Source organism: Myotis daubentonii, chromosome 13, assembly GCF_963259705.1.
Source record: "Myotis daubentonii chromosome 13, mMyoDau2.1, whole genome shotgun sequence".
Lineage (NCBI taxonomy): Eukaryota > Metazoa > Chordata > Mammalia > Chiroptera > Vespertilionidae > Myotis > Myotis daubentonii.
In genome coordinates this window covers 63538710-63551796 of record NC_081852.1, presented here as the reverse complement: position 1 = coordinate 63551796, position 13087 = coordinate 63538710, and the positions used below count along the sequence as shown (strand labels likewise).

General features: G+C 58.4%; 1 protein-coding gene across 1 annotated transcript in view; it reads left to right on the top strand.

The window, feature by feature from the left end:
- Window positions 1-13087, top strand: part of DMBT1 (deleted in malignant brain tumors 1) — a 256667-nt gene that overhangs the window by 191615 nt on the left and 51965 nt on the right. Inside the window, exons 31-34 of the mRNA XM_059661998.1 lie at window positions 6854-7177; window positions 8576-8912; window positions 10236-10582; window positions 12642-13006. Coding sequence (XP_059517981.1) covers window positions 6854-7177; window positions 8576-8912; window positions 10236-10582; window positions 12642-13006 — 1373 coding nt within the window. The remainder of the gene's footprint in view (window positions 1-6853; window positions 7178-8575; window positions 8913-10235; window positions 10583-12641; window positions 13007-13087) is intronic.

Genomic DNA, 13087 nt, shown 5'->3' with positions numbered 1-13087 from the left:
CTGCTTCTCCCCCTCCAGCCCCTGTCGCGGAGGCTGCTGCCACCACCGTCCTCAGGAGTCCTCCCGGGACAGGTAAGAAGGAATGTTCCCTGGAGCCCGCCTGCGGGCACGACACTGAGTGTGCCCTGGGGCTGCCTCTTCCTCGGAGAACTCAGGGCAGAGGTGAGGGGTGCTGAAGCACGTGGTGCCCGGGGAGGCCTCTGGGGACACAGGGGCGCGGCTGGGACAGGAGGTCCTACACTGTCCTCGTCCCAGGGGTTGGAAAGAGCCGGTCAAGGCCGGGTCAGCCGCTCACCCACCGATCCTAGTCATGCCTCATCCATGTTCGAGGGCAGGTATCGCTGTCCCTTTTCTTTTCTCGTTTTAAAAAATATATTTTTATTGATTTCAGAGAGGAAGGGAGAGGGAGAGAGAGACATCGGTGATGAAAGAGAATCATGGATCGGCTGCCTCCTGCACATCCCACACTGGGGATCGAGCCCACAACCCGGGCCTGTGCCCTTGACCGGAATCGAACCCGGGACCCTGCAGTCTGCAGGCCAGTGCTCTATCCACTGAGCCAAACTGGCCAGGGCTGGGGGTGCATGTTGAGAAACGGCCCCTCCTCCTGGGGGTGGGGGGCTACCCTCTCGGGGATATTGGGGGGTAGACACGTGCCGTCTGCGGGTGTCTGAGCCGCAGGCCTGGACACTTGGTATCGAGTCCCGTGCTGTGAATGAGGGCGGGAGTCGGTGGGCTCTGTGGAAGGAAGCGCAGGAGGGGAGGGTGGTGACGGGCCAAGGGCCACTGTGGCATCCGGGCATCTATCCAGGGCCCGCTGAGGGCAGAGGGTGAGTTCCGCCTCACAAGGAAGGGGCGTAGCCTTGCTGCCCAGGTGGCATAGGGTCTCCCGCCCGCACCTGCCTCAGAACCTGGGAGGGAGGGCCACCCTCCAGGAGGCCCCAGCACTGACCTGTTCCCTCTGCTCTGCAGCTTCTCTGCTTTCCACGGAGGAGTCCCTGACAGCAGCCACGGAAGGTACGCTTGTCACGTGGGATCCCTGTGGGCCCCCCAACCGCACCCTGACCGGGGAGAGGTGCAGGAGTGAGAGATGGGGTGCTCAGCGCCCAGGCCTCTGAGCAAGACCTTGGGCTGCAGGGTGTCCTGGCCACGGGCTGTGCCCCTCCCCGGAGCTCCAAGGTGGGGCTCGGTGACCCACCCTCAGGGGGTCCTGCTGCCCAGGCCCAGGGCCCACCCCCGTGGCTCCCCCAAGCCACGCTGGCCCCTGGCCAGGCTCAGGCGCTGGGATTCGGGCTGTGGGGCCCAGCGAGGCAGGTGCACACCTTTGAGCAGCATCCTGGCCTGTGCCCTCCCTGAGCCCCCATCAGGGCACCTCGGACCATCTCGGCACGGAAGGTGCCGCGGCGGGAGGAGGAGGACCCCTGGCCCTCGGAGCGGTTCCCCCGAGACCCTGCCCCGTGTTAGGAACGTCGTGGGCCTGACGAAGCCCGAGGCGCCAGCGTCCGGCCAGGCCGGCGAGGGAGGGCTCAGGTGCGGGGCCCTCTGCCTCTGACCGGCCTGCAGACAGGACTTCCCCAGACCTGCCAGGACCTCCCGAGGGGAGAGGGGGTGGGGGTTGCACCTCTAGATCCAAAGGGCCCTCGTGCTGAAGCCCAGGAGAGACTCAGAGGACACGGGGCTCTGGGTGCAGTGGTTTGAGCAGCTGCCAGGCCATCCTCTCTCCACGCCCAGCACCAGGCTGGCTCTTGCTGGGGCCGTGGGCAAGCCCAGGGCCCCTTGAGGCAACTCGACAACCGCAGGCTTCCAGCCAGCCTCGCACTGACCAGGGACACACTAGCAGCGTTTCCAGGGAAGTGAAAGCCAAACCAGTCCGCCCTTCAGCCCCCCTCACACACACACACAAACACACAACCGCTATTCCACACGGTGCTAAAGATGGAGCCAATGCAACGAGACGGGAGGACTTGCTGAGAAGTGCCGCGATGTGAAGTTACTTCTGAATCCATTTCCTGGCGCCGGCGGGGGCCTGTGTGGAAGGCCCAGTGCAGGCTCGGCAGGTGGATACGGAGACACCCCTTCCCCTGAAGAGCCTTGAAATACATTTTTATTGATTTCAGACAGGAAGGGAGTGGGAGGGAGAGAAACATCGATGAGGAGAGGGAATCATGGATCGGCTGCCTCCAGCTCGCCCCACACTGGGGATCGAGCCCCCAACCCGGGCTGGGCCCTTGACCAGAACCTGGGACCCTTCAGCCCACAGGCCAGAGCTCTACCCACGGAGCCACACCAGCCAGGGCTAAACTGCCTTCTAAAGTGAAAGAACGGGAGGCTGAGTCGGTTTGTTGACTTTTGCAAAGTCACACAGGAAGGCAAACCCCGCTGAGAACGCGGCTCAAGTCCCGTTCCTTCCGCGGTTCCCCTCAGTGGAGACCTGACTCCGTTTCTGCTTCTCCCCCTCCAGCCCCTGTCGCGGAGGCTGCTGTCGCCACCGTCCTCAGGAGTCCCCCCGGGACAGGTAAGAAGGAATGTTCCCTGGAGCCCGCCTGCGGGCACGACACTGAGTGTGCCCTGGGGCTGCCTCTTCCTCGGAGAACTCGGGGGGTGCGGTGAGGGGATGCCTGGGTCAGAGCACAGGGAGGCCCCTCTGTGGGCACGACCTTACTGACCCCGCCAGCCCTGCCCCACAGCCCTGGGACGCCAGGGGGCACCTGTGCACCAAGCTCCCAGCCACGAGGGAGCCCCACGGATGTGCCGAGTCCCTCCCGGACTCCAGGTGGCACAGGGGGCCCTCAGCCCAGGGGAGTGATGGGCACCACGCCCCCGGCATCGCGGCACTGCCCAGGGGCTGCCGAGAGGAGGGGCAGGTGGCCCCACAGCCTCACCAGGGTGCACCCCGAGGGCATTTCTCCCCGGAAGTGCTAGCAGCTTGGGTGGGAGAGCAGCCACTGCCCTTTCCCCACGACTCCCTCCAAGGACACACGGGAGGAGTCCGGCGGGTGGAGGGGCTCTCGGGCTTCGCTTTCTGGGACGCACCCCGAAGGGCCTAAAGCATGAAACGTAAGAGGAACCTGTCGGAGGAGGGCGGGTCGGCTCCTAGGGAACCACAGCAAGAAACCCTGAGCAGGGCAGGATGGCCGCCTACTCACCGCCATGGACGATCACGGGGCGCGTCCTTCGACCTGGCAGGATGGCAGGTGCCTGCTTAGGCCCCGGCTGCTGTCCCGGGAGGGGCTGCTGTCCTCCCTGCCGGGCAAGGGCCTGGCACCTTCCCAGGCTTTGCCTGAGGTCACCCAGACCCACGGAGGAGCCAGCGAGCTGCCCAGTGGGAGGACGTGCCGGGGAGCCTGCAGCTCCGCCCTGGGGGCCCGTGTGGGGTCAGTGGGCCGCTCCGGCTCACCGTCTTCGGCCCAGGTCCTCGACCACGTCCACAGACTTTTCTGACGAAGATGCAGAGTCGGGGCCGCCCCACAGTCTTGCCAGCGAGTACCTGGCTCAGGAAGGGACACGCGGGTGGGTAATGCAGGCACACAGGCCGCATTAGAGATGTGGAGGGGGAGGCTCGTCTGCGGTGGGACCATCCTTGCCGATGACCCAGCTGAGCGGGAGGCTTGTGCACACACAGAGCAAGTAGCAGGACGTGCATGTGGAGCTGTCATGGTTCTGACACAAGATTTAGGACGGTCTCCTTCCCGAGATGCCTCACCAGATGCCTCTTTGTTGTCCCTTCCAGACACATGGCCAGCTCAGGCCACAGCTGCGTCACTGAGAACAAAATGCAAATCATCCTATCACCCTCCCAGGTCCTCTCTCTGCCTCTGAATCACGCCTGGGATGGAATGTGACAGGAAGAAACTCCACATGGGCCAGCCTCATCCTTGTCCCTTATGGGGGTGGGGCCAGAGGAGGGTCTCTGACGAGGTCCTTGTCTGACATGGTTGGCTGATGACTTGTATCCAGTGGCGTATGGGAGGAGGCTCAGCCAGGACCCTCCCCCGTTGCTCAGGGTCAGCCTTGGAGGCCTCCTGGGACCTGCTGAGAGCCATGTGCTGGCTCAGCCTCAGGGGGTGTGAGTCTCTGCCTCTCCTGTCTGGCAGGCGTGGTCCCATCACCTCCGAGGGCTTTGCCTCAAGTCAGGCAGGACCAAGAAGAAGGAATAAGTGGCCAAGGAGGCCATGGTCTTGTCCTGTCCCCAGAGCTGTGGACCTCCACCCTGGGTGGCCCTGGTGGATGCGGGGGGAAGTCCTCACCCCTAGGGCAATCCTGGGCTCCCTACCTAGGAGCCTCCTTAGAGCTGGCAGGACAGGACGTCCCGATCCTTTCCCTGTGATGGAGATGAACCCCTGGGCGTGTCCAGAGATGACCGCCTGCCCTTGGGTGTGGCTGTGAGGGAGGCCCTGAGTCTAGAGAACCTGCCTCTGGCCTGGAGCTCAGCACAGACAGTGAGGAGGTGTCCTTGTGCCGTCCTCTAGGGTTAAGGACCAATTCCGGTTTGGCCCTGAGGCTGGTGAACGGCGGTGACCCATGTCAGGGCCGCGTGGAGGTCCTCTACCAAGGCACCTGGGGCACCGTGTGTGATGACGGATGGGACATCAACAATGCCAACGTGGTGTGCAGGCAGCTGGGCTGTGGCGAAGCCAGGTCGGCACCAGGAAGTGCCTGGTTTGGAAAGGGCTCAGGCCCGATCGTGCTGGATGACGTGGGCTGCTCAGGGCACGAGTCCTATCTGTGGAACTGCCCTCACAGGGGCTGGAACTCACACAACTGCAATCACGGAGAGGACGCCGGCGTCATCTGCTCAGGTGGGCCCCCCAAGTCTGTTCTCCCACATGGGTGGTGTTTTCTCAGCGAGTGTGTCCCTCAGTCTGTTTCTTGTCAAGGTCTTTCTTTATTTCTTGTTCCCTTGAAGAGTCCTAGTTCTCTGCCTAGTTCAGTATTAGTCTGTGTCCTGGTGCCAGGTGTAAGCAGGTGAATGAGGACCCAAATGACTGTAAGGATCACACCTTCTGCCAACAGGACCGCACACGCCAGCGGCACAGGCAGTGTTGTGAGGTGCCTGGGAGGGGGCCCGTGGGCAGAGGTGCGGTGACCCTCACACGGCTGCCTGCATTCGGGGCTCAGGAGTCCTTGCCTGTCAGTCTCTCCAGCGAAATTGGATGCAACCTCTGCACCAGGTCTGCTCTGCGAGGGCAGCGGGCCCTCTGAGGCCCACCGGCCTATGCCTTGTAGTTGCCTATGGTCAGGCCTGAATGACACACGTAGGTTTGGGGCCCTGAGCAGACTCCTCACTGTTGGCCGCTCCATGCCTCCTAAAAGCTGTGTGGCAGACAGCTTCCTCGTGTCAACTCTGTGCCTCCATCTAGACACAGACAGAATCACCTGGACGTTGGCACCAGTACCCTGGGTCTTCCTGGGCCCTGGCGTGGCGCGTCCTACAGGTTAGATGGCAAAGGCCCCGCCTTCCAAGGCTGGGGACCAGGATGGCTGAGCGACCACCTGCTCAGTGTCTCCCACGATGCCTCTTGCTGTGCCCCCTTCTGTGCCACGTGTCTATCCAATGCCCTCTCTCTCACAGCTGCCTGGCCCTGTCCACCACCATGCCAACTGAGTCCCCCTGCCTTTGACGCACCCTCTCTGCTCATCCCACAGTCCACCAGGAGCTCCTGGAGGGCACTGTGCTTGTTCTGCCTCCCAGTCCCTCCCTGATGTGTAGATGGTACAGTTGTGCCCACAACACATTGACCCTCCGGTCTGGCTCAGAGGGATAAGGGCATTCTGGCTACAGCGCTTTCCCACTCTCAGTGACAGGGGACACTCTGTCCTGGGACATTCTGCTCCCTGTGCTGAGGAAACAGAGACCCTTCATCCATGGACCCCAGACAGAGCCTAGGAGATGCTTTTACCAAAGGACACTGCGTCAGTAGGTCACCATGCTTGCTCTCACAGATTGTAGCCCTGGTTGCCATCGTCAAGGACATTCAAGGACATGGTATGGGCTGGTGGCAAGCTCTCAGTAAGAGCAACTTTCTCCCATAGCCACAGAGCTTCTCAGGCCACCCTGTCCCTGACCCCCTCACCCCAGTCACAGCTCAGCAGACCCGAGCTTGACCCTCTGCTTTCCTTTCTAAGCTGCTCTGTTTTCTCTCCAGTTGGTTGGTACACATCATTCCACATGTGAGCATCCCTGGGTCTGGCCAAAGCATCAGAATTCATTACTGTAGCCTCCAGGCCAGGGTGACATTCTCTCATCTTGTGTTAGATCCCCTCAGACTTCACCCCATCCAACATGGAGGGTTCCCCCCACATCCCAGAATCATGGATTCCCATCACCTACCAGTTGTGGGACATATTAGTCAGGATGTTTTAGTTTGCAAGTGACAGGAGCTCAACTCAAACTCTTTGAAGCCAGAAGAGAACTCCATGACTCACACATGAGGGACATCTCCTGGCAGGGCCAGCTTCAGGTGCTCCTGGATCCAGGCGTTCCGAGACTGTCTCCATGCACATTTCTTACTCCTGCTTTCTTATGTGTATGGGCTTCACTATCGGCTAGCTTCCTGCACAGGCGACACTGCTAGTGCCAACGGTGAGGCTCCCCTTTTTGTCCTGCATCAAAGGCCAACATGGTGGGAAACCAATTGAAGAACATGCCTCCCACAGCTCACACCCAAAGGTGCTGTACCCAGCTCCATGAAGATAAAGGGTTTTGGAGGAACTTTGGTCCAGTCTTAATGCAGGGGAATGTTACCCCGAACACTAAGGCCTGGCCCCTGGAAGAATTAGGAACTTCACGCACACCTCAGAGCCTCTTTCTTCAGGCTACATTGCACACAGTGACTTTTCCCCTCCCTTTCAGGAGCCGATGCCGGTTTGGCCCTGAGGCTGGTGAACGGAGGTGACCGGTGTCAGGGCCGCGTGGAGGTCTTCTACCAAGGCTCCTGGGGCACCGTGTGTGACGATGGGTGGGACACCAAAGACGCCAACGTAGTGTGCATGCAGCTGGGCTGTGGCGAGGCCAGGTTGGCTCTTGGAAATGCCTGGTTCGGACAGGGCTCAAAACAGATCGTGCTGGATGATGTGGCCTGTTCTGGGCACGAGTCCTACCTATGGAGCTGCCCCCACAGGGGCTGGAATTCCCACAACTGCAACCACGGAGAGGACGCTAGTGTCATCTGCTCAGGTGCATCTCCTCAAGTCTGTTCTCCTTTCACGGGTGGTGTTTTCTCAGCGAGTGTGTCCCTCAGTCTGTTTCCTGTCAAAGTCTTTCTTTATTTCGTATTCCCTTGAAGAGTCCTAGTTCTCTGCCTAGTTCAGTATTAGTCCGTGTCCTGGTGCCAGGTGTAAGCAGGTGAATGAGGACCTACCCTGAGTGTAAGGATCACACCTTCTGCCAACAGGACCGCACACGCCAGCGGCACAGGCAGTGTTGTGAGTTGCCTGGAAGGGGGCCCGTGGGCAGAGGTGCGGTGACCCTCACACGGCTGCCTGCATTCGGGGCTCAGGAGTCCTTGCCTGTCAGTCTCTCCGGGGAAATTGGATGCAATCTCTGCACCAGGTCTGCTCTGCGAGGGCAGCGGGCCCTCTGAGACCCACCGGGCTATGCCTCGTAGTTGCCTATGGTCAGGCCTGAACCGCACACATGGGATAGGAACCTGAGCAGACTCCTCACTCTTGGCCCCTCCATGCCTCCTAAAAGCTGCATGGTAGACAGTTTCCTCGTGTCAACTCTGTGCCTCCATCTGGACACGAAAGGAATTGCCTGGACGTTGGCACCAATGCCCGGGGTTTTCCTGGGCCCTGGCGCATCCTGACACCCTGAACCCAGTCACAGCTCTGCAGACCCAACCTTGACCCTCTGCCCGCCTTTCTAAGCTGCTCTATTTTCTCTCCAGGTGGGTGGTACACAAGTTCTTCCTCGGTTGAGCTTCCCCTTGGTCTGGCTAAAGCGTCAGCATTCAGCACTGTAGCCTCCAGGCCATGGTGACCTTCTCAAATCTTGTTAGATCTCCTCAGACTTCACCCCATCCAACATGGAGGGTTCCTGCACATCCCAGAATCATGGATTCCCTTCACCTACCCGTTATGGGACATATTAGTCAGGATGTTTTAGTTTGCAAGTGACAGGAGCCCAACTCAAACTCTTTAAAGCTGTAAGAGCACTCCATGGCTCATTCATGAGGGACATCTAATGGCAAGTCCAGCTTCAGGTGCAGCTGGATCTAGGTGTTCCAAGACTGTTTCTGTGCACTTTGCTCACCCCTATGTTCTGTGTGTATGGGCTTCACTATGGGCTAGCTTTCTGCACACGGGTCACTCCTGTCTTTGTCCTGCATCCCAAGGCCAACATGGTGGGAAACCAGTCAGAGAACATGCCTCCCACAGCTCATATCAATGGGTGCTGTACCTGGTTCTTTGAAGATAAACGGTGATGGACAGGCATCATCCAGTCTTAATTAGGGGGAATGTAATCCCAAAAATAAAAGTTTGGACCCTGGAAGAATTCGGAACCTCACCCACACCTCAGAGCCTGTTTCTTCAGGAGACACCAGAGACAATTAATGTTTTTGTCTCATTCTAGGAGCCAATTCCGGTTTGGCCCTGAGGCTGGTGAACGGCAGTAACCCATGTCAGGGCCGCGTGGAGGTCCTCTACCAAGGCTCCTGGGGCACCGTGTGTGACGACGGGTGGGACACCAACGACGCCAACGTCGTGTGCAGGCAGATGGGTTGTGGTGGGGCCAGTTCGGCCCCAGGAAGTGCCCAGTTTGGACAGGGCTCAGGGCCGATTGTGCTGGACGATGTGGACTGTTCAGGGCAAGAGTCCTTCCTGTGGAGCTGCCCAAACAGGGGCTGGAACTCCCACAACTGTGGGCACCATGAGGACGCTGGAGTCATCTGCTCAGGTGGGCCCCCCATGTCTGTTCTCCTTCATGGGTGGTGTTTTCTCAGCGAGTGTGTCCCTCAATCTGTTTCCTGTAAGTCTTTCTTTATTTCTTGTTCCCTAGAAGAGTCCTAGTTCTCTGCCTAGTTCAGTATTAGTCTATGTCCTGGTGCCAGGTGTAAGCAGGTGAATGAGGACCTACACTGAGTGTACAGATCACACCTTCTGCCGACGGACACACACCAGCGGCACAGGCAGTGTTGTGAGTTGCCTGGAGGGAGCCCGTGGGTAGAGTTGAAGTGACCCTCACATGGCTGCCTGCATTTGAGGCTCAAGAGTCCTCGCCTGTCAGTCTTTCAGGGAAATTGGATGCAATCTCTGCACCAGGTTGGCTCTGCGAGGGCAGCAGTCCCTCTGGGACCCCCCGGGCTATGCCTTGTAGTTCAGGAGCTCATCATTGTTGATCCCACAGATTGTAGCCCTGGTTGCTGTTGTCAAGGACATTCAAGGGCATGGTTTTGGCTCCTGGGAAGCTCTCAGAAAAGGCCTCTTTCTTCCCTAGCCACAAAGCATCCCAGCCCCCTGGCCCTCATCCCCTGACCCAGTGACCACTCAGCAGACCCGAACTTGACCCTCCACTCTCCTTTTCTAAGCTGCTCTGTTTTCTCACCAGATGGGTGGTACACAAGTGCTTCCTACATTGAGCATCCGTGGGTCTGGCCAAAGTTTCCGCATTCAGCACTGGAGGCTCCAGCTGGAGTGATGTTCCAGAATCTTGTCTTAACAACCTCGGTTATCACCCCATCCAATGTGGAGGGTTCCCCCACATCCCAGAATCATGGATTCCCTTCACCTACCAGTTGTGGGACATATTAGTCAGCATGTTTCTGTTTGCAAGTGACAGGAGCCCAACTCAAACTCTTTGAAGCCAGAAGAGCACTCCATGGCTCATAGACACGTGTGACGTCTAGTGGCAGGGCCAGCTTCAGGTGCAGCTGGATCGCGGCATTCCAAGGCTGTCCCCGTGCCCTTTGCTTACTCCTGCTTTCTATGTGTATGGGCTTCACTATCGGCTTGCTTTCGGCACACGGGGTCATTGGTAGTGCAGACAGCAGCCAATCACTTTGTCCTGCATCCCAAGGCCAACATGGTGGGAAACCAATTGCAGAACATGCCTCCCACAGGTAAAATCCATGGGTGCTGTACCTGGATCCTTGAAGATAAAGGGTGATGGACTGGCTTCGGTTCAGTCCTAATTCAGGGAATATAATCCCGAAAATAAAAGGCTTGGACCCTGGAAGAATTAGGAACCTCACTCACACCTCAGACCCTCTTTCTTCAGGTTACATCAGAGACAGTGAATTTTTCCCTCCACTTACAGGAGCCGATGCCAGTTTGTCCCTGAGGCTGGTGAATGGTGGTGACCGGTGTCAGGGCCGCGTAGAGGTCCTCTACCAAGGCTCCTGGGGCACCGTGTGTGACGACGGGTGGGACATCAATGATGCCAACGTGGTGTGCAGGTGGTTGGGCTGTGGCCGGGCTAAGTCGGCCCCAGGAAGTGCTCGGTTCGGACAGGGCTCAGGACAGATCGTGCTGGATGACGTGGGCTGCTCAGGGAATGAGTCCTACCTGTGGAGCTGCCCGCACAATGGCTGGAACTCCCACAACTGCAACCACGGGGAGGACGCCAGTGTCATTTGCACAGGTGCGACTCCCCATGTCTGTTCTTCTTCATGGGTGCTGTTTTCTTAGCAAGTGTGTCCCTCAATATGTTTCCCGTCAAAGTCTTTCTTTATTTCTTGTTCCCTTGAAGAGTCCTAGTTCTCTGCCTAGTTCAGTATTAGTCTGTGTCCAGGTGCCAGGTGTAAGCAGGTGAATGAGGACCCAAATGACTGTAAGGATCACACCTTCTGCCAACAGGACCGCACACGCCAGCGGCACAGGCAGTGTTGTGAGGTGCCTGGAAGGGGGCCCGTGGGCAGAGGTGGGGTGACCCTCACACGGCTGCCTGCATTCGGGGCTCAGGAGTCCTTGCCTGTCAGTCTCTCCGGGGAAATTGGATGCAACCTCTGCACCAGGTCTGCTCTGTGAGGGCAGCGGGCCCTCTGAGACCCACCGGCCCATGCCTCGTAGTTGCCTATGATCAGGCCTGTACCGCACACATGGGATAGGAACCTGAGCAGACTCCTCACTCTTGGCCCCTCCACGCCTCCTAAAAGCTGCATGGTAGACAGTTTCCTCGTGTCAACTCTGTGCCTCCATCTGGACACGAAAGGAATCGCCTGGACGTTGGCACCAATGCCCCGGGTCTTCCTGGGCCCTGGAGGGGCGCGTCCTCCTGGGTTAGATGGCAGAGGCCCCGCATTCCAAGGCTGGGGACCAGCATGGCTGAGCGACCACCTACTCAGTGTCTCCCACGATGCCTCTTGCTGTGCCCCCTTCTGTGCCACGTGTCTATCCGACACCCTCTCTCTCACAGCTGCCTGTCCATGTCCACCACCATGCCAGCTGAGTTCTGCTGCCTCTGAAGCTCTCTCTCTCTGCTCACCCCACAGCCCACCAGGAGCTCCCGGAGGGGATTGTGCCAGTTTCTGCCTCCCAGTCCCTCCCTGATGTGTAGATGGTACAGTTGTGCCCATAACACATTGACCCTCTGGTCCGGCTCAGAGCGATAAGGGCATTCTGGCTACAGCGCTTTCCCACTCAGTGACAGGGGACACTCTGTCCAGAGGACATTGTGCTCCCTGTGCTGAGGCAACAGAGACCCTTCATCCATGGACCCCAGACAGAGCCTAGGAGATGCTTTTACCAAAGGACACTGCGTCAGTAGGTCACCATGGTTGCTCTCACGGATTGTAGCCCTGGTTGCCATTGTCAAGGACATTCAAGGGCACAGTTTTGGTTCATGGAAGCTCTCAGAAGAGGTCTCTTTCTCCTGTAGCCACAGAGCTTCTCACCTCACCCTACCCCTGACCCCGACCCACCGATCCCAGTCACAGCTCAGCAGACCCGACCTTGACCCTCTGCCCTACATTCTTAGCTGCTCTGTTTTCTCTCCAGGTGGGTGGTATACAAGTCCTTCCTCGGTTGAGCATCCCTGGGTCTGGCCAAAGCATCAGAATTCAGCACTGTAGCCTCCAGGCCAGGGTGACCTTTTCTAATCTTGTGTTAGATCTCCTCAGACTTCACCCCATCCAACATGGAGGGTTCCCCCACTTCCCTGAATCATGGATTCCTTTCACCTACCACTTATGGGACATATTAATCAGGATGTTTTAGTTTGCAAGTGACAGGAGCTCAACTCAAACTCTGAAGCCAGAAGAGCACTCCATGGCTCACACTAGAGGGACATCTAGTGGCAGGGCCAGCTTCAGGGGCAGCTGGATCCAGGTGTTCCAAGACTGTCTCCGTGCCCTTTGCTTACTCCTGCTTTCTACGTGTATGGGCTTCACTATCGGCTTGCTTTCTGCACATGGGTCACTGCCAGTGCAGATGGCGGGCCTCCCCTCTTCGTCCTGCATCCCAAGTCCACATGGTGGGAAACCAATTGGAGAACATGCTTCCCACAGCTCACACATATGAGTGCTGTAATATCCTTAAAGATAAAGGGTGATGGACGGGCTTTGGTCTAGTCCAAATGTGGGGGAACCTTGCCCCGAACCCTAAAGGCTTGGTCCCTGGAAGAATTAGGAACCTCAACCATACCTCAGAGTCTCTTCCTTCAGGCAACGCCAGAGACAGTGAATTTTCCCCTCCCCTTCTAGGAGCCGAAGCCGGTTTGGCCTTGAGGCTGGTGAACGGAGCTGACCAGTGTCAGGGCCGTGTGGAGGTCCTCTACCAAGGCTCCTGGGGCACCGTGTGTGACGACGGGTGGGACACCAACGATGCCAACGTGGTGTGCAAGCAGCTTGGCTGTGGTGAGGCCAGTTCAGCTCCAGGAAGTGCCAATTTTGGACAGGGCTCAGGTCCGATCGTGCTGGATGATGTGGGCTGCTCAGGGAATGAGTCCAACCTGTGGAGCTGCCCGCACAGGGGCTGGAACTCCCACAACTGCAACCACGGAGAGGACGCCGGCGTCATCTGCTCAGGTGGGCCCCCCAAGTCTGTTCTCCCACATGGGTGGTGTTTTGTCAGCGAGTGTGTGCCTCAATCTGTTTCCTGTCAAAGTCTTTCTTTATTTCTTATTCCCTTGAAGAGTCCTAGTTCTCTG